Source organism: Haemaphysalis longicornis, unplaced genomic scaffold (assembly GCF_048455015.1).
Source record: "Haemaphysalis longicornis isolate Haplotype H1 unplaced genomic scaffold, Haemaphysalis longicornis Haplotype H1 scaffold_2, whole genome shotgun sequence".
Taxonomy (NCBI): domain Eukaryota; kingdom Metazoa; phylum Arthropoda; class Arachnida; order Ixodida; family Ixodidae; genus Haemaphysalis; species Haemaphysalis longicornis.
In genome coordinates, this window is record NW_027526295.1 from 223,084,066 (window position 1) to 223,105,245 (window position 21,180).

The 21,180-nt window shown below is 47.3% G+C and overlaps 1 protein-coding gene across 1 annotated transcript in view; it reads left to right on the forward strand.

The window, feature by feature from the left end:
* Window positions 1-4,103: 4,103 nt before the first annotated feature.
* The window catches only part of LOC144168516 (uncharacterized), a 105,007-nt gene continuing 87,930 nt past the window's right edge, over window positions 4,104-21,180 (forward strand). The window contains exons 1-12 of the mRNA XM_077697485.1: window positions 4,104-4,424; window positions 5,561-5,586; window positions 6,607-6,708; window positions 8,418-8,609; window positions 9,344-9,731; window positions 12,287-12,468; window positions 12,995-13,113; window positions 13,218-13,383; window positions 16,503-16,734; window positions 18,471-18,759; window positions 18,858-18,941; window positions 20,753-21,059. Coding sequence (XP_077553611.1) covers window positions 4,333-4,424; window positions 5,561-5,586; window positions 6,607-6,708; window positions 8,418-8,609; window positions 9,344-9,731; window positions 12,287-12,468; window positions 12,995-13,113; window positions 13,218-13,383; window positions 16,503-16,734; window positions 18,471-18,759; window positions 18,858-18,941; window positions 20,753-21,059 — 2,179 coding nt within the window. The 5' untranslated portion in view covers window positions 4,104-4,332. The remainder of the gene's footprint in view (window positions 4,425-5,560; window positions 5,587-6,606; window positions 6,709-8,417; window positions 8,610-9,343; window positions 9,732-12,286; window positions 12,469-12,994; window positions 13,114-13,217; window positions 13,384-16,502; window positions 16,735-18,470; window positions 18,760-18,857; window positions 18,942-20,752; window positions 21,060-21,180) is intronic.

Below are 21,180 nucleotides of genomic sequence, written 5' to 3' on the forward strand. Positions count from 1 at the left end.
CCCCCCAGAATGCAGAAAACCTAATGAAGGGTATTACGTAGGCTGGGCTGCCTTGCTAAAATGAATTTGCGAACACTGGTCTAGGATATTGTCGTGGAGGAAGAACGGGCCTTCTTGAAAACAGCTGCAGCTTCTAATGTCCTAAATATTGATTAAGGGCGTACGGGTTGTGCATACAAATTCCACCCATCCTGTTCGGGAAAACCAACCTTCATTTTTTGTTTACATGCCTACATTCACCACATTTTAATTCTATGTCCTAGCCCCCCTCCCTTCCCGCCTGCACGCTCGAATCTCGACCAGATTTCTTTTTCAGTCATATTATTTTTGTTTTCCCCTGAAAATCCTACAGGCGTGGCGGAGGTCACGGTCTCCAAAGCCTCACCACAGTGCTACCGGAAAAAGCTTTACATTCACCAGGAACACACGATACCTCTATAATGTGCAACAAAAAAGCCACCCAAAAAGCCGCTGAGAACACAATGGCCACTATATTTTGCTGGCTATGCCCTTCCGCGCGTAGCGGTCATACCGATGGCGCCCCCACTCCAGGAATCGCTCTGTCTTCGCCTTTGGGAATCAACTCTTCAAGTCGCGCATATCATGGACACACCAGGCATACATTGCTTTCTCCCATTATAAGGAGCAAAAAAATTGAATATGGTAGTGTGACGAGAGCGGCAACAGTCGTGTTCAAGTTTTCGAAGTCCAGTTGACGCAATGGTGAACCACAAGTGACACCCCTCTCTCTCTACCAAGGGGGCTTGTAGCCGGCGGGGCTCAGCCTTCCCCTCCCCTAAGTAACGCCCCCGTAAGTGCGATCGTTGGTTTGTTAGTTTTAAGTTGAACCGACACCGAATGCAACGAATACGACATTGATGGAGAAAATAATTAAAACGGAATGCACACGCGCTTAATCTACCTCGTTTTTCTGTTGCTTTTTTTTCGCGGATGTTTTGCTGTGCTTGTGCGTGGAAGGGGGGGGGGGGGGGGGGCTAAAAGCAGCAGCGTCTTGCACCGTTGGGTGAAGTGAAAGCAAAGCGCTTCGGTAACACTTAAAGTGGTAGGGTTGTTCACATGAATGTTAAAATAAAAAAAGGTTGAACGCATGCAAATTAACAACGTTAATTTTTACCATCTACTACAGAAATTGGGTTTTACGTGGCAATGCTCCGCGAGGGTATAGCGTTAGTTTCCACGCACGGCGGCGCAAGCACTAGTCTCGAAAGTAAAATCATATCAAGTCAGGAAATTACAATATTAAAGCTAAAATGATCAAAGAATGCCTGGGACATCCGTGACTCAAAATGTCTGGTCCAAGACGTCGTGCACCAAAATGTCCGTGCACAGAAATGCCCGCACCGAAACGTCCTGCACCTAAACGTCCTGCACCGATCGGCCAGACGCGCGTCCTGGCCTCCCCAGGCAAACGATGAAAGGTGAAAAGCATTCTCGCGGCTACGCTATTCACCCTTCGAACGCCGCGTAAGTTCAATCAGCATGAAAGAAACCACAAGCTGCGGCCTGCTGCGTGGTTATTCTTCTGCCTTTGAACTTCGAAGAAGCACTTACGGCTGAAGGGCGGGCAAATTGACCAGCTTATAGAAAAAGAAACGCAGTAGCGACTTGTGGATATCTGTACTCGAGCCTTGGCATCAAAAACAGCCAAATCCTAGCGATGTAACGGCAGGAACGCCGTTCCTGCCGTTCCTTAAAAAACCTAACGAGTTACCGTTACAGTTCCACCGACCCTTAATGGAACGGTGGCGTTCCTCCGTTCCTTCAAAAAGGAACTAGTTCCAGGAACGCCGTTCCTTGTAACGCCGTTCCGTACAACACTGCATTCTCCGCACCGCCCAAGCTCTAACGCTGGCTTTTCGCACGACACGCAAGCTACGCGAAAAAGCCAGACACGCAAAAGGCTGGGTGACTCTTTTGGCTGCACGAGCTAATTGTTCGGCAATATTACGCGTATATGCGCAAAAGTGAGGCCCAACTGGCACGCATTGAATAAGTATGTTGGCGACTCTAGCTGCAAGTGCAAACTGTTTGACATTATGACACAATCAACATTAGCTCATTGTGGGGCATAGGCGTAGCAGGGCCCGGGATAAGGAGGGGGGGGGGGGCGGGTGTATTGATGTGAGACCCGCCAGTATTTTCTAATCGCCGAACTCCTCCACTTGCAGTCTTTTCTCGTATTTACAATCCGAATCGATATATTATTATGTAAACACGAAAAAAACTGACCGCGTATCTGCTCATTTCGTTGCAAATGTTGTCAAAAGACGATAGTCTTTGTAGACATTTGCCAAGGAAATGCCCCCTTTTGCTTTCCCGCTCACCTCTCATGCTGTTCTTGTACGGTCGCGCTCATCCAAAGGTAAACACACCAAGGGTCTGCTCAAGGTGATTTGAATTTACCACGTTCCAATGCTACAGGCCGGGTTCCTCGATGCCAGCGCTGCAGTAAGGCGGTGACGCGCGTGAATCGAGGCGGCCGACTTCAAGGTTTATAGAACCGCGTGGCCGTGCTCCACGTGCGTTCTAAGCAGAACGTGGAACCTAGCTAGTGGAACAACCGATTTAGCCCTGGCCAATCCCCCCTTGTGGGTGCGGGTCGAAATCTTTGAGGACATCATCATCATCATCGCTCGTTGCTGTTGTCGCGTGATCTTTCATATGCCGCCTGGACGTGGCGCGGGCAACAGCAGGCGGCTGTTTTCTGCAGTAGATGTAGCATTTCATTTGCTATCAAAAAACCAAGCATTCAAGTTTTTTTTAAATAAAGGAGCACTGTAAATATCCCTTGTGTACTAATTTCCTGTCTTATATTTGCGTAATGTCTTGTTCCTGTTCAACAAAGTTGACAAGTATGAACATATAAACCGGGCTTAGACGTTTACCTTTGGCTGTGAGTATACAAGACTATTGCGCAGTATTCATTTTACTTTGGCCGGGTCGCTGAATCGAGTCACAGAATCTAAATTGTTCGTATGTTAATATTTTGTCTACAATCAACTTGAAGCTGTTTATGTGTTTCTGTAAGTGTCTGCAAATGGCAGCCTTCGCGCTCTATTAGTTTTGTAGCAACAGGCTCTGCACTTGTTTAATTGTTTCTGGTTGCTACGTTGTATCATTGATACCAGGATTTTTTGATAATAAATATATCCTTTCAAGACAGACAGACAGACAGACAGACAGACAGACAGACAGACAGACAGACAGACAGACAGACAGACAGACAGACAGACAGACAGACCAAAATTTCTGGGTTTAAGTAGCCCAATAAAGACTATCGTCTTTAAAAAGTGACCATGTTAAAAAAATGACATACAATGGTTGGGACAGGCTCTCTTTCATTTGAGTTTTTGTACCGATGGCATTTACACCCCCCTCTCCCTTCCCGAAAAATATGTCTGGTTACGCCAATCCCGCGGGGTCCCCCATCACTGTTGCAAGCCCGAAAGGGGTCCTCAGCATATTCATGGTTGAAAACCACTGGTATAACCAAATACATTTACCTCCCGCAAAAAAGAAAAGAAAAAAGAAGCACTTATTGCAATGATCTAAGCCACACGTGGCGTAACGCTAGTCAAGTGTCATCTGTGCGTATGCAGAGGTTCGTCTGCAACGATTTCAGAATTCCGGCTGGGCGTCCGGTGGTGACAAAGTGTACTGACTATTGGGGGATAAGCAATCAAACACAGTATATGAAATTATCTTCCTGTGACGTCAAAAGGCGCTTATTTGCGACTTTCAAGGTCACGTGCGTGGAGTCAAGCTACTCCCGGAGATCAGGAATCGGCAAGCGCTGGGTGGGAGCACGTAGGCATTTGCATCCGCGAATTGCACGCCGTGCCTTCCTCCGTGCCCTGAAGCAATGCCGGAGGAGCATCGCTAGCGGTATCGGGCTTCCGACGAGGCGCCCGGTCAGGAGGCGAGGTGGGCTTCCGGCCAGCGCTTACCGTACGGTCCAGGATATCGCGCCGAGGGCAACGCCGACAGTGGCGGCGGCGGCGGCATATCCGTGGCGGATGATGCGCCATATATCTCCCTATCTCGTCCGTCACAGCGTTTCTTTCGCGGCGAAACGTAGTACGCGCTCGCAGTCCGCTCTGACGGCCCGCAGACCGTCCGCCGGCGTCTGTTGACAGGGGCCCAGAGGGGATATCTTTGGTGTCAGTCCTGCACAGGCCGGCTCGGATTGCGTCGTCTTTCGCGCCAGTCAAAGATATAGCCATTCGCGAACTCGCACCAGTGGCTGGCATGCCGGCTTGCCGGTAGCTATACGATCTGTCGCCGGTCGCAGCGGGGAATTCGCTCTCGGACATGTTGGCGGTAGTTACGAAGACATGCCTCTGCTGTCTGGTGCTGCTACCGCTTTTGGGGGCAGCGGCAGAGGAGAAGTACCGCTTTTTCAGGTAAGCGATTGTCGTAGACTTTGCTGCGTTGTACAACTCTGGCCAGAGCATGTAGTTTCGGATTCGTGGTCTTTTTTTGGGCGAAGCTGTTGCTCTTTATGCCCGTCAATAATTTGGTTATAGAAGGGGAGAAGATAACATCCAACAAAACTCCGCGTGTTGGGGTTTAACTGGAGTAAAAAATTAGCCCCAATTATTTTATTTGATCATAGAAGAGACAACTGATAATAAAAGTTGTTTGTAAGCTCGAATTATTTCCATTTTCGAATGAACAGGCCTTTAGTTAACTGAATGTTGCGGATATCTACCTAGATATGGACGGAATATCTTGCAAGGACACAATTAAAAAAAAAACTGAGGTTCATGCCTATTAATAATCATAATACAACACACACTCCAAAAATTGTGAAGGTTTTTGCTGTCTATGAGGTACACCGCCAAATTTGAAGGACAAGATAAAAATTAATAATAGCTAAGGATTAAGAGTAGAAGAAAAATGAGGGTTAATATCGAAGCTTTTTTTTTTGATACTGCCGATTATGTTACGCCTCTTTGCTACGAGCAATCGGGCTTAAAAAATATAGTGATGTTGAATTTAGATCAATTCTCCATTTTAGCTATAGAGCTTTGGTTAGGGAGCTGGTCTGGCACCATCCCATTAAAAGCATTCGTCCAAAACTGCCAGGCTATAGAAACTGTCTATCAATCGCGAAGAATTCAACGTGCAAGCCGAAATTTCAACTGAAACCGTGGTGGCTTACGTCAAACTGCAAAATCAATATATTTTTTTTGTTGCTACTGGTATGGTTTTCGGAAGTTGGTGTGTAAGTGCGTAGAAGTTTCTGCCTTTGGCTAAAAAAGCGGCGGCATATGAATTTGCTCCAAAGTAATGCAACAGGTTGCTAACAGCACGCAGTGCATCCACTGGACCCTAATATAACACACACAGCAGGTGGACCTGTATATAGGTATCTCTAAGAAAATTTTATGCTCAGGAGTTTATTTCAGCCAATGCGAGTGTATACAGTGTCTCAACTGTTTCCTATAACGCTCAAGGTGTAGTCGCGGTGTACGCAAAATAAGCATCGCATTAGTCGGTGCCCTGCATTAATTTTTTTCTTTATTTTTGTTTTCAGGAAATCTGTGAAGGGAAAACAAGACGGTGAGTGACTAAAGTTTCCCGCTTATGGCCGGTCATTTTCTTTTAGGGACGAAGCCCCTAGCGGTTGGCGTCTCCTGCCGTCGTCTTCGTCGTCGTCGTCGTAATCGTCGTTCGTCTCATGCAGTCACGGTACTAAAATACCGGGAAACTCGTTTACGTCTCGCGCTGAAGCGCTTCGTAACGCGAACTAAAAAAAAAAACCAGCGGGACACTCGTTTACGCCTCGCGCTAAAGAGCTTCGTGCTTCAAAGACAAGAGACTTTTACAGTAAAACTGTATACCTCTACCACCAACGGCTTCATCTCCGTTGGCAAAAATGCCAAGGCGCCAAAAACACAGTTATACACTGTATGCTTCACCGCTCTCCAGGTTTCCCGTTAGTGGAGATGGCCCGATATTTTTTTTTTAGTTTTGCACGTGATGTACATGAACTTATATTAGTACTTATTGTTCACTTAGAATGACCAAAATAATTACAGAGCATTTTTATTCGGAGCTTTCTCTGATTTGACTGAAGGGAAGGGTTCACTGAACTTCCGCGGAAAAGCGTTGATGAGGGCGGTAGCTAGCTAGAAATGCACAGAATTAATGTGTAGAATTGCGACGTCCTCTGGGTACGCCGCAACGACGTAAAATGTCTGGCTAAAAAAATCTAGATTTTGGAGCACTCTGAACCGCTACTGAAGAGTTGTTCATTCTGTACATAGTCGGAGACAAAAGTTTGCAGATTGTGGTTTTTATTATCAAAATTAATGTTCTCGTTGTGGTGGTCGAGCATTTGCTGACATGTGGAGGTTATGCGGTTCGCAAAACTTGCGGACGCGAAGAAACTTTCTAATCTTTTCAGCAGGAGTGGGCGATTTGTAGGCAGGCGGGAAGATAGAGAAACAGCACATCAGCGTCTTCATTCCAAAAAAGACCCGTCCTCACCGTTAACACATTAGTGGTTCGAAACAGCCGTGTTGCCACTATGCCGCCGCTTCATCCGTAAGAACTAATACTGACGTCATTTTCATGCAGAACTAGATGAGTCCTGCGCCCAACCGTGCCAAAACCGTGGAAAATGCTACAAGGAGCGCTGCTTATGCACGCCTGGCTTCCGAGGAAAATTCTGCGAATACCGTGAGTATGCGCGAAGGCGGCTAAAATCGGCGCAATGATTCTCCAATACTGCATTAAACAAAACATTTCGCATAACAGAATATATGTAAGAACTGCAAGCCTGTGAAATGAACTCCGTAACGTTCGCTACATCTAAAACGCATGGTTTCTTTTATACAGCTTCTCACTCATTCCATATTCTAATTTGAGCTACGTTTTTTTAGTCTTTGATGAACGAAAAAACTGTGGTTGATTCCTCTGTCATAGGAATCGGTAAAACACGAAAGTGAAATGTGCAGCGAAATCTGCAGCTGAGCATGATTTGCGGGTCAACGGCTGTCTTGTGGATGTGCTTGGCGAGCGACGTCCTGCTGGCGGGTCGCTTCGGCAAAGGGGTACTGGTGTCATTTCCGTGACGGATATGACGTCAGTGAAATCTTGGGGTATCGCGACATAAAACACTTTCGGGTTAAAATATAAAACCCGAAAACGAACAACCCTAAGTGTAACGTACCGATGATGATGATGATGATGATTCCTATTGGTTTCCCCTTTGAAGCGGGTGATGACATGTCATCTTAACAAAAAGGACTAATATAACCATGTTTTACACTCTTGGTTTAATACTAGCGCTGCTTAGGGCAGGCACTAAAGCTTATTAGGCCCGAAATACTTTCTTTTCCCTGTTACAGGTGGTAACTGTCCTAGGCAATATTCCCCTCTCTGCTTTTCGTCCACCAGCAATCTAATCTTTTTTTCGTCCCCTCGACAGCCTTGAAGTTAACTTCCTCTCTGATACCCTTAAATCCTAGGGCTTCTGGAAGCCCAATATTCCCTTCATGTAGATTTGGATGGATACCCTCACATTCTAACACTATGTGCCGCATAGTTTCTGTTTCTTTTCCGCAGACCACACATACCCCATCATTTTGTGAATACTTCCCCACAAAACTCTTAGTTCGCAGGCAACCTGCTCTAGCCTCAAAAAGCAAAGCACCGCCCTGGGAATTATCGTAGAATTTTTCCTTTCTGATGTTCATCTTCTCAGCCCTGTACATCTCTAACGACGTTTTAGCTTCCATTTTTTCCCTCCATTTATTCGTTTCAATCTGCCTTGCCTCTTTTTTGGTTACCTTGGCTGTTTTGGATTCCCCACTGTTCTTTCCGTATTTCATCGTTAGCTTTCTAGTCTTTCTTAACCACTGCGTGTCCACGCTTTTCAAGTATAGGTACCTAAAAACCTTAGCTGCCCACCTTCGTTGATCCATTGCCCTCAACCTCATCTCAAAGCATATTTTACTCTGAGCTTCTCTAACTTCAAACGACGCCCAGCCCATATCTCCCTGAACTGCTTTAGTACTAAAGCTTGCTTCCCCGCAAGAAGACCCTGTGTGCAGGGGTGCACCCTTTACAGGCCGCTTGCTTCGTTGTCATAGCGTCACTTCCGTGACGGGTATGACGTCAGCGAAATCTTCGTGTATCCGGGAATAAAACACTTTCGTGATAAAAAGCTCGGCATTGAAACAGCCCTTGGTAAAAACGAGGGCGTTATTAATGTTTACGGAGAGGTGAAGAATGTAAAAGCGCCAAGCGTAGCCATCAAAAAAAAAAGAAAAAAAAAGAAAAATTCAATGTCTCAACAAGGTTTCAAAATTGCAATTTGTGTGCTATCTGTACCTACAATGGGCGTTCGCCCGCACCTCTTTCGTCGGCACCTGCCGTCTCTTCAGCCATATCGCTGTGCGACCTGGAGAGGGCGGGCTTCCACGGCCAGTCCCAGTGCAACCACTCCCGGCTGGCAAGCACGTGCGTGCTCGAGTGCAGCCGGGGCCTGCGGTACGAGTACCTGCCGCCCACTAACGTGTACACGTGCAGCGCTGACGGACAGTGGGCGCCGCCGGACCTTCCCCGCTGCATCGATGGTCTGTCTCGCCCACCATGATGGCTCTTGCATCTGCGCAGTACTCTTGGAGCTCTTGGTGCCCTCTAAAGCGTCAGCTGCTTTAGCGAGTTCTTCAGACGACAGTTTTTTTTTTTGTGCAGCCTGGTCTGTGTACGCAGCAATGGCGCTTATAATAATTTTTTTTTCACATTGCAGATGCATCTGAAATACAACCGCGTGCTTCATGTTGCAGAAACACATATTTAATAATAAATAATTGTTGCCTTCTTGTAGCTACGTACGTAGGTGTATACGTACGTAAGTAGAGGGTATAGGTACATTCTGTGCAATAATCTAGCTTCGTTACTCAAGGTTATATAAATAAATGTTAAACTGCAATAATTACCCGCGCGACTATCACCTAGTTTATTGAATTCTTCATTCAAACCATCTTGGTATAAACAAACTCATTTCGGTGGCGCAAACCGATGACGCGGTAGTAACTGGGTTAAGTTGGGTACAGGAAAAACCTCAGCGTCAACACTTCACAGAACAGACCGTGGTTGGCCTCTCTTCGGATATTTGAGCCTGCTGTCAAAACATTTGTTTAAGTTCAGAGGGAAATTGGACGTGCCTTGTACTTTAAGAAGCAGCTTTACCGACGTGAGATTTAACGAAGACTTCAAAAAATCAGGTTAACACTGCTTTCCCCGCATTTTCGAAGCTTTGCTTGTGCCTTTGTTAACAGTGTCTCTTTCACCGACGGCCGCACAGAAGCGCAGGAGAAGCTGAAGAAGAATGGAGGTTCGGGCGACCGCAAGCCCTCGAGCGGCACATGCGCCGTGTGGGGACGCGGCCACTACCGCACCTTCGACGGGACGCTGTTCAGCTTCCGCAGCCGCTGCCGGCATCTGCTGGCGCACGAGTGCCGCGGCGACACGTTCAGCGTGCACGTGCGCGACAGTAACTGCACCGACCAGGGTCCCGGCGTCTGTGAGCGGTCACTCGACGTGTACGTAGAGGGACTCCAATTCGGCTTCGAGCTAGACCCGCCGCGGGTACGCCTGGGAAACATCTCCTCGCCGCTGCCCACCACCATCGAAGGGCTGCGCGTCGACTACGTGGCCGGCAGGGTTGTTATAAGCAGCCAGCTGGGATTTACGTGAGTGTACAGGACCTTCCTTCCGGTCTATGTCTGCTTGGCTCTGGGGGGAAAAAAAACTAAGGGGGCTGTGTCTTTGAAGTCGCGATTGGATTTTAATCCTGTCTCACCGACTCATAGGGAACGCGAATGCCAGATTCCGGGAATAAACAAAGCTTCATTAATACGGTGAACCTGGGGCGGCATTTTGAGTTGCGTTCACTTTAAAAATGTCAATCTCGTGTCCGTTTCAGCCGTGACGGAGTTGCACTTGCAAAGCTCTGACCAATTACATGCACAAAAATATACACCCTGCTCTTACTTGTTCTGCGTCACTCCGGGTCGTCTGCTTCCAGCCAATCATGGCTCGCTGGAAATGGACAAAACTGGGAATTCCACGCTCGGTATCATATTCGTCTTGTTTGCAAGAAAAAGAAAGTCGTCTGTGCACGGGTCTGATGCTTCATCAGCCAATAAGAGATGACTGTTCAGTAAAAGTGAACCGAATGTTTCGATATGTTGAGAGGGGAAGAAGTGCGCTGCAAGAGTAGCTTACTAGGAATGAAACCGCGAAGAGACAGTCAAACGTGTAGACCCGCGTGTAGGCGTCGTCCAATGGGGCCAAGAACAAGAAACAAATCAGGATCGACTCTTTGAGGAGGGGGAGGGGGGGGGGGTACGCAATACAACGAATGCATGCCTGTCCCCGTGACAAGATAAATTTAGTCTCACGGATCTTGACTACACTAGAAAAAAAAAATTAGTGGCATTCCACTCTGTGGAAGTGGACGACCGGGGGAGCTTTTCGTGGGTTATTGGTTGGCCACAAACTCCCCCTAAAACGGCTCCGTTGGGCTAGGCAGCGGGACTGCGGACACGCCATCGTGTTGGGTTTCCTGCCTCGCGGTATTCGGGATCCCGACGTTGGCGTCCACGGCCCGATCGTCGGTGGTCTCTATTTTGCCGCGTTCGTTACCGATTCCGGCTATTTTTTAGGGGCGAAGCACCTTAGGACCTCGCTTTGTCAGGGGCTTGGCGCCCGTGTACACAGTGTTGCGCATGCGCCAGAAGCATTGGGTTGGATTGGATTGGATTTGGATTGGATTGAAATCGATTGGATTGGATTAAATTAAATTGAACTGGATCGGATTGGATTGGAATTGTATATACTGTACACACGCATTGTCACTCATTTACATGAGCGAGTGGGCAATGTCATGGGTGATTTACGGTAAGACCGATCCCCAGTGCTTCGCCCACTCGTCATGATTCACTTCGTGGAGATGGGTGAATTTTTTTCTTTATGAGCAGGCTTCACTGTGCAACACATCATGTGGAAAAGCTAAACACGAGCTCATCGCTGGGAGACATTTGTTTAGTGACACTATGCGCCATTTTATATAAAAATATGGAGCGCTGGAGGCAAAGAGAGAGGGTACGATGAAGTAAAAAGGAGTGGAGCGCCTTTCTCGTTCTACACAAACAAGCAAAAAAAAAAAGCCTTAAAACACGGGGAAGTTGGCCTATAACAGCTCCGCTTTAAAAGACAGGTAGGTTTAGAGGCGGCGCCTTTGGTTCGAGTGACAACCAAGGACTACGTCTGGCAGTAGATGTGAGTGGTTGAAAAAAACAAGAAAAGCATAAAAACAGGTCTTTTTTTCGTTTTTTTTCAACCAGGCTAACATTGAAAAAAAGAAAAATACAGAACTTGTCCGGGGAAATTTCTTGTGATGCTTTAATCTGCAGTGAGGGAAACGCTTTCTGAAATAAATGATTTGACGAAATCGTGGGTATATTTTGAGAGCGGAAGCTCTGCTGGGGCTTTTGTAATGCATCATGCAACAATTATATTCTTTTCAGTGTAAACGAAAAAATTCATCGGGGTCCTAAGTCTCTTAAGTGATTTGAAGACGGAAGCCAGCGATTATCGAAGCCTTCACTGTTGCATCGTTTTTGCTGTGCCGTCAGGTTCACCTGTCATGCGGCACGCCTCCGGATAATTCTTGTTGCATCCTGGCACGGTACAATGTTAGGGCTGTAGTTGCCACACTTGGCTGCTGCTCTTGACGACCCGGTTTCAAATCTCATTCGAACACGAATAACTTTCTATGTACATCTTATTTACTCGTTCTCTTTTTACAACGGCCGTAATTTGGTTCCATTCGCGTAGTCACCAGCAAATACGGTCACTTTTCGCGTTTGATAAGAATTATGTCGAACTTTTTATAGATCTGTGTGCAATCATCTTTTTTACTTTTTGCATATTTTTCTGAGAAAAAAAAACACACAAACGAAAAAAAAACCTGTTTTTTCCCCGCCCTTCAAAATTTCATGCAAACTTGCATTTATACGTCTGCCTAACAAAGAGGTTTGCTGACACACTTAAGTTTACGTGTGTGCCCCCAAAATAGGTTTGAAGACAGCAACACCGCATCATGTAGCCAAGTGCTCCTGCACACCAAGAACACTGCTGATGTTTAAACGAAGATTTTATTTGAGTCGTCGTCTTGACCTCTTCTTACTATGTCGCACACCTCACTTCAACGTTAGTGCGTCCTGACGCTACTCCCATCCAGTGTCACTTGGAACGGCGAAGACCTGGTCGAAGTGAGCGTGGACGCGTCGTTGAAAGGCAGCATGTGCGGGCTGTGCGGCCAGTATGACGGCAACCCGACCAACGACTTTGTCAACAACCACGGCCGCCACGTCACGTCCCGGTCGGCTTTCCTCGAGAGCTGGAAGAAGAACGACCTAGAAGGTGAGACTTGGACTATTTGACCCCGCTGCCGCGAGGGAGACAAATCTTTAACCAAACCAAGGCAGTCAGCTCTCGAAGGAACTGGCTTGTTACTTTGTATGCTGTCCACAATATACGAGCACTAGTAAAATACGTTCGAAGAGTTTCAGACTAACAACTTGAGCTTTTCCACTCGGTGTCATGAGGAACGCAGTTTTCTTTGTGCACAACCAAGCCAAGGCAGTCAGCTCTCGAAGGAACTGGCTTGTTGCTTTGTATGCTGTATACAATACACGAGCAGCAGTAAAATACGTTTGAAGAGTTTCAGACTAACAACTTGTGCTCTTCCACTCGGTGTCATGGGAACGCAGTTTTCTTTGTGCCCTGATGAATTGTCCTTCAAGAGCAATGCATACCATTTAACTTTGTTTTGCTATTTCGCGGAGCATCACGTACATTGTCCTTCCAGTAACCGCAGTAGCTATTAGAAGCCACCCATAAGAAGACGTTACAATTTTAGTGCGCGCTGCGTGATTGTTCATCACAGAGGAGTGCGAGGACATCTTCTTCGACCCGTCCAAGCAGCACCCTAGTGAGGAACTGACCATGGAGGCGAGGCGCCTCTGCTCAAGAGTCACCGACGACAGGTTCGCGGGCTGTCACAAGGTAACATCCTGTAGCGTGCAGTTCCTTTTTTAATGATGATGATAATGGGGAGTCTTGTCCAACAAGGATCATGATTTTTGGAACCCTGTTGTACTTCTCCCAAGGTGGTCGATCCGAAGCCGTACGGCGACATGTGCTTGGAAGACTACGTCTCATGCCTGGGGGACAGTGCCGAAAAGTGCCGTTGCAGTGCATTGGCCGAGTACTTCAGGGAGTGCGAGCGTCTCGGAGGCAAACTGGATTCTGTTTGGAGGAGGCACGACTTCTGCCGTGAGCTAACTTTTCATCTCATTTTATTTACCTACGCTGAACAACGCTTGGGGAGCATCTGGTTCAGGCTGTTGGCGGTGAGCGCGACCACGGGCGGCGCTGCGAAGCGCGCCTCCGTGACGTCGGCTTAGGGATTCTCGCATTTGTCGTCTGCTTCACTCGGGCTCGCTCTCCCTGCTGTTTCTTTGCGCTCGGTTGACGTCTGATGCTTGTCCACACCACATTTTGCGTGTGCGTAACCGTTTATCCTAAGCATAGACTTAAAATCGCCTACACTAGCTCAAGGCGTGATTTAACGTATAGTTTTCGATACCGCTACGGAAGAAACATTGCCAGCGTCGTCCCATTTTTTGCGAAGACGGTCCTGTGCGGAGCGCGAAGAGTCGGAGCTAGGCATCAGCTTCTGTATTAAGCAATCTTTCGAACAAAGGGAACAGCCAGCTGCTAGTAACCTGCGACAGCGAAAATACAAGACCAAAACAATTTGCTCGCCTTCGGGGCTGTCGGCTTTGGCAAAAAGCCTTACGATTCGCGATAATCATATGCAAGATAAAACAGTGTTTGCAACCTTGCTGAACGCTCGAAAGTATTGTATCACATCACTTTACGTTGAAATGGCATGAAAATATGCCGAGGTGCACTATGGGCTGCAAAACTGTCGGTTGAGTTCCGAATAACCAACTGTGTGTATAGGCGCGTGCTGGTTTTCTACCAGGCTTCTAACCAGTATGGAAGTTTATTAAGCAAAACGAGTCGTGTCTACGGTAAAGATACAGTAACACTATGTTTGTTCAGACCTCGAGGGATATTTCGGTACATTTCCCACAGCCATATCTTCCCAATATTCAGATATGTGTTGTAGAAAAACTGAACTGAGGAGGAGGAGGAGGAGGAGGAGGAAGAGGAGGAGGAAAAACTTTATTTAACAGTAAAATATAGCTGATTAGTGGGCCTGGTCCTCATTCCAGGACAAGAGAGTAAGAGTCATTTTCTTCAGTTCAGAGAACGCCATCCCGAGTAGACCAGGATTTGTTATTTACGCCTGTAAGGGTTGGAAAACAATAAAACTGCTTGGAAATATTCATCGGTTTCGATTCTTTTAATATATACACGTATACTATTTATTGCGTTCGTTAGCGAGTACATCAAGCCTTCATCACCGTAATCATGTCATAACTATTCGGGTTGAGAGTCAGTTCGTTATGAGGACAATGGTTACGATAGAAATTCGGAGCACAAAAGCCGCCTTATCAGGCGGCTTTTGTACTCTGGACAACGTTGTCTGGGGCGTGATCGCGGTTGCGTAGCACAAACTTTGTCATTGTATTTGCATGGGAATAAACAACGTATGCTAGGGATATGCACCTTAATTCTTGCGCACAGCCATAAGGCAAGTCAATTTGTGAAGAAGGGAAGTATGCCATACAGCCGGAAGAAAATATCCACACGATCTTTGTGAGCCTCCCAAACATCCCCAAACGTACTCATAAGACGTTTGTGATGGTGCGGAAAAATTAATGCGTTGAGCCAAAAAAAAAAAAAACATTCATCTGATACAAGTCAACAAAAACGAAAGAAATGGAAGACAGCCACTTTATTTCCTGCTGTGCGATGCGCGTGTAGGGGCCCGCCGCTTGACGTAGCATTAGCCTGTTGAGTCTTCGTAAGAGCGCGTCAAAAATACTGTAGGAAAAATACGCATTTCGAATACTTATCGAGGAGCTGTGAGCACTGTACCTAGCGAATAAGCTAGGAAGGACGAGTTACCACAATCTTCTGATCTATGCTCTTAAGAAAGTTGTTCTCTCTCTCCTCGTGTGTTGCGAACTTGTGGGGGATACAGCTTGATAACATTCAGACGTACCAGAAGCTGGCAAAATGGCTGTATTACTAGAAATACGCTTTTTAATGCACTAGATCATCAAATCGGGCGATTTCTAGCACAGGCACTGCTGCCCCTCACAACTGGAGTGTAGCAGACGACAGATTCGCGAGTCCCTAAGCCGACGTCAGAGCCAGGGGCCGCCCCTCAGACATCTCACCGCCAAGAGATTTTTTATCGTAGTTCGAAAGTGTATGCCCCAACCAGACGTAATTGATGCAACTATACATTTCTTGTGAACGTTTCCGTATGGCAAAACGGTACCAAAATCTGCCCGAACACTTCAAATTCTGTTTGGATGTGCGCCAAGAGCATGGCGCTCGTACTTCTTCTCGGCTTGAACTTTTCCTCCCCACTCCCCTGTGCCGTGGTGACGCTAAAATACGAATTTTCGGTCTCCTACTCGCTGAATGGGTAAGAGCGCGGACGTAATACCGGGATATCGATAACTGAATCTGTGTCCAATTTCTGCTTTTAAGTCTCTTCTGCACAATGATTAAAACATCAACCAATAAGCTAATGCGTGAAGCTATGCAGGAATTAACGTGCGTATGCTTTAGCAAATTACACAGAGAGAGACGGACACAGAGAGTAAGAGAACAAAAATATTCTCAGGAAGCTCAAAGTCTGCTTACGTGGCTCCATGGCTGCCCTTGTCGAGCCATGGAGCCACTACGACTGCTCCCTCCTCAGGTTTAGTGAGAAGCTAAACTGCAATTGGGATTGTGGTCGCCTTTTTAACTGTGGCTTATCTCGTTATTGAAGTATGTCGTGGCCAGTGGGAAGAGGAACAGGATTTGTGTGATGCAGGAGTGGGTCAGCCCGTCCCACACACGGCGGAGGACCGGCATTCCGCTCACTAAGACAGCGGTGGACTCTACCGTATCTCATTAGCTTGGGTGATAAAATGAAGAACGATCTGGTGTATACGTGATACTTGCGTAGGTGATAGCGCTCTTCAAGACAAGTAACTGGGTCAGCCCGTCCTCAAACCGGAACGATTAGCAGGAGCCCTATACCATTTATTTTTTCAAGATACCTCACAGGTTCATGGTGGGATATGGGGCTGTGGCTGACATGTGCCTGTAACTGACAACTCCGCAAATGAAGACGGACACCTAACATTGACAAGAAACATAAAGCTTGCAGCGTCAAACAGCCCACATGCACTTTCTGGGTCCCACTGCATTCCTCAGAAAGGAGAGGACCGAAACTTTTGCCTTGTGTTCACCCCCAGCGGCGGGCTGTCCGGCGGGCATGGTGTACAGCCAGTGTGGCGCTTCGTGCACGCGCACGTGTCGCGACCCGGACTCGTCGTGCGAGACTCGACCCTGCGTGGACGGCTGCCACTGCCCGGCGAAGACCCTGCTGCACAATGGGCGCTGCGTTCGCCGCGAGCAGTGTCCCTGCTCCCTGCACGCCAAGGAGTACCGCCCAGGGTCGCTCGTCAGGCAGGAGTGCAACACATGGTGAGGGCGCACTTTAGAAAAGAAATGGATTGCGATTGGGGCAGGCCTGACTCGTTAAAGAAACCCTGCAACACTTATTTTCAACTTTTTTCTAAATCTTAAATGCTTTCAGAACGTAGTCGAAGAACACACCTAGTACTTACGAGGCGGGGAGGGGGGGGGGGGGGTCACAAAGAAGAGCCAAAAAGTACTGCTCTGTGCCCATTAGATAACTTGGAAGCTTGCTCAAAAGATTTTCCTCTCTCAGCTCATCCTACCCTCAGTAAATGGCAATCCATGGTAGCGTATACAGTCATTGCTCCACCGGGCAATATTCTGACGAGTGCCACCGGTGTAAGGACAGGGCAGACCTAGCACACATGCTGTGGGCCTGTCCACAGGCGACAGCGTTAGGTCGCAAAATTGCTAGTGTAGAGAAATGGGAGACGGTATTGCTCAGCTCCGGCCCAGCGGATCAAGTCTGGGCCATTCAGCCGGCCGAAGACGCCGCCAGAGCCCAAGGGCTCTTGGCCGACGTCTAGGATAACTGGCTGTCAAGCAATAAATTTATTTCTCTCTCTCTCTTTTCTGAGTCCTGGCGTACTTTGAGCGCTCGAGGTATGTCATTACAGCAATGTGGAAGCTATTAGCGGCTTTCTTTCTGTTGCAGCAATGAACGTATTAGATAGCCACTTTAGGAAAAAACTCACAAAACAAAGCAGGGACGGAAGGCGGATAGTTCTGCTGCGACGAGCAAATCACGCTGTGCTGCTCCGGGCTGGCGATTACTGTAGCTTTCGCAGTGCTCCCAGACGCGAAAGAAAGAGTGAAAGTGTTTATCAGAATGGTTGCAGAGTCCCTTTAAAAGTCACACACAGAAATTGTGACAGAACAACAGCAACCTGAACCTATATGTGAGCGCGGTTCAAGAATCAGCCAACTCGAGTGCACCGAGCGGTGAACGTTCAATGCACGGCGTATTCGTGTCGCATTTCCCAGACTTGACCCGCTGTCTTGCCCTATCTTTTATCTGGAAGATTTCAGTAGCAAGGTTGTAGTGCACACGAGGAAACTGCTCCCTCGGGTCAAGTTCTAGTTACTGCGGTTCAGTACCGCACGCTGCGAGTGCATTAACCTTATCTTGTTGGACATGGGTGTTTCCTGTTTTTAAGTTTTCCTTGCCTGGTGCCTGTAGTTTTTTTTTTTTTGGTTAGCAACATCGAAAATAATCACGGAAGCTCACAATACCCCAAGAACAAGTTTAAACTAACGCCTATCTGTGTAAAACGATTCACACTCCTTTTTGTATAACTGACACCCTTAGAATCTAGCAGAAAACACAAGTAAACGCCCTTTTAAAGGGTGTTAAAACGACAAAACGCCCTGTAAAAATGTGTCTTTCTTGTGGTTTCGTTAGGGTGTAATGATGTTAGGTACACTATACACCCTTTAGGAGTGTGTTTTGTTGTGTTTTTTGTTAGAGTGTAAAGATGTAAGGGTGTTCGTTACAGAAAGTGAACATTTTCCTTACTGTTTACAGTGTAGAGTGTTTCGCTGTGCGTTATGACACAGATACGATAAACTTTATGATTTTATTTTGATGCTTCGTTCGTGTTAGCCCTCTTACTTGCACTGAACAAGGAACGCAACGGTGCATTTCACAGGTAGTACAGTTTGTTCTCCGCCAGTAGGATGAAAATTACCTTAGGTGAAACACTTTCTTCTGTGCATTGAATATTTGCTTTTTGTGTTGGCAGCGAGTGCAGAGCGGGCGAGTGGCTGTGCTCAACGAACGAGTGCCCGTCTCGGTGTGTGGCCAACGGCGACCCTTTCTATTCCACATTCGATGGCAAGACGTTTGAGTTCAGTGGCCGGTGCCCCTACTACCTGGTGCGCTCGCAGAACTTCAGCGTCATCCAGGAAACGGGACACTGTCACAACGTGGCCATAGACTCTGGGAAGGGCTCCGGCAAGACGGCGCTCGACTGCTGCAAGACGATCACCGTGAACATCGGAGATGACAGCGTTGTCGTTGCGCACGGAAAGGCAAGCGCTGAAGTGTCAAGAAAGACTTTTACATCAGCGATTATTGCGCCATATTTGAATGGAACGTTGCCTTTATTCTTGGCGTTCTTTCTTTGAAGGTGTTCGTGAATGAAAAGCAAGTTTCACTGCCGTACTCCAGTGATGTCGTCGTTGTGTACAAGCCTTCATCAGAAATAACGCAGGTGAGGCGAACACGCGTTTTTTTTTTTATATGAAGTACTTATCGCTGCAACAGAGGTAGCCGAGTTTCGCTTCGTCTATGCGCTTGTCTCCCACGGTGGTGCCTGATAACTTGTATTCAGCACCTAAATGGTCCTTTAGTGCCTAGCGACTAATATGAAAAGTTTGCTAGTTTATGCTACGTAATATATACTACGCATGTGTAGTACCTTGGAACGATCCTTTCAAAACACTTGAACACCGACGTTTTCGCAGGCATCCACGCAGTTTTTTATTGTAATTTTTATGACGACGTTATTTCCGTAATGCTGCGAAGGATTTTTTTTATTCGGAGAGAGGGCGTTCGAACAGTTTGTAAATGTCCACATCATCTTAAAATTTCATATAAAGCACGAGATATTGCTCCAACTTACAAGTAGGGGTTTAGGGAGGAGGAGACAATTGCGACCCTGCGGACACTAGCGGAAACGAAGGGTCTCCTTAGGCTTCTGATTGTAGTGGGATAGGCAGACTCTGCTAATGGGAGTACGCTGGAACTGAGCTTTGATTTTAATTCGCGCATAGTAACTTCTAGGGGCGAAGCCTCTTTGGGCTCGGGCTGTCAGCGCCTCCTGTCGTCTTCGTCGTTTCATGTAGTCACGGTACTAAAACACCGGGACACTCGTTTTTGACGCCTCGCGCTAGAATGTAACGCGTATTAGAAGAACACGCGGGGACACTCATTTTCCAACGACTCGCGCTAGAAAGTTTCATCTCCGGGGCAAAACGCGTACTAAAAGAACACACCGGGACATTCGTTTTCCAACGCTTCACGCCAGAATGATTTGTGCTTCAAAGACACGAGATTTTTACAGCAAAGCGGTATACCTCTACGCCCCAACGGTTGCATCTCCGTGGACAAAAACACCACGGCGCCAAGAATACACTTACACACTGCATGTTTCGTTCCTCCTCAGGTTTCACGTTAGTGGCGATGACCCGGTTTTAGTTGCGCTACCAACGGACCATCATGAAAGCATGAAGTTCTTCGAAGATAAATGGACTTCTCCATTTGTAGCTGCAGACCCTACCAGCATCGAAGGCGCTTAGTATGGCGATGTCGCTACGCGTTAATAGGCGTACGACTGGAGAGGCAGCTGTTGAGGCGGCGTCACGTGCCTTGAGTACACTTTCAGTCATGCCGGTACGATAGAAGGAGAAGATGGTAGACATGGCGTCAAGTCATTTGCCACTATTAAGGAAGTGAGCGTTGCTTCACAAAAATTATAATTTTGTTCACAGAGGTCGCTGTCAGTGCCGCGATTGCTTCATGCGTAAAGTATTTATTTTATTTCATTTATTGTAAGTTCTCACCAACAGCGCTGGTGCCTTCTCGGGTGATCCTCTGTGTACATGAGGAATATAAGGCATACAATTAGGCAAAGTACAAGAAATGGTAGTCAGCAAGAAATGGGTAAAAATAAATGAGTAGAAATATAGAATAGTGGATTGTTAACAAAGAAGGAAAAAAAATGGTTTGAAACGGATAACAATATCAACGATGTCAAAAAGAAATTAATGAGAAATTATTTACTTTAAATTTTTTTAGGCACTGCAATTCGCAAGCACACCTAAGCGGATGCCCCAAATCTCTGCTTTGCCGCAATAGTAGTCTTTATGCAGCAGTGCACGCTTTACAGGGGCACTTCCGCGTGCTGAGCGGCGTGGCGTTTGCGCGCTGTACGAAGTCCGTACACTCGCATTGAAAACTATCTTAACCCAAGCCGTCAGGAACGAGCAACGCTTTATCAACGGGCTTGTTGCCTCCTCCCAGGCGTCCTTCTCGAACGGCGTCGTGCTGCAGTGGAACCGCAAGTGGCGTCTCCACATCGACAGCCCCGCTAGCCTCAGCGGCCAGTTACGGGGTTTGTGCGGCACCAACAACCGTAACCAGAAGGACGACTTCCTGACCCCGGCCGGCGACGTGGAAGGCAGCGTTCGAGCGTTTGCCGACAAGTGGAAAGTGGACGCGTCTTGCGACGAAGAGGAGCTTCTAGAGGAACACCCCTGCGAGCAGTCCCCGCAAAGGGCCCCGCGGGCCAAGACCCTGTGCAAGGAAATTCACGGAGACGCCTTCAAAGGTGCGTGTTGAGCCGAAGCTGGCAATCGCAGTTTAGCTTCGGGATGAGCTTGGGTGAGCGGGATTTGGTATTTAGTAAATTCCCCAATAAATGAAAGTGATTGGCATTTTTGGATTAAACA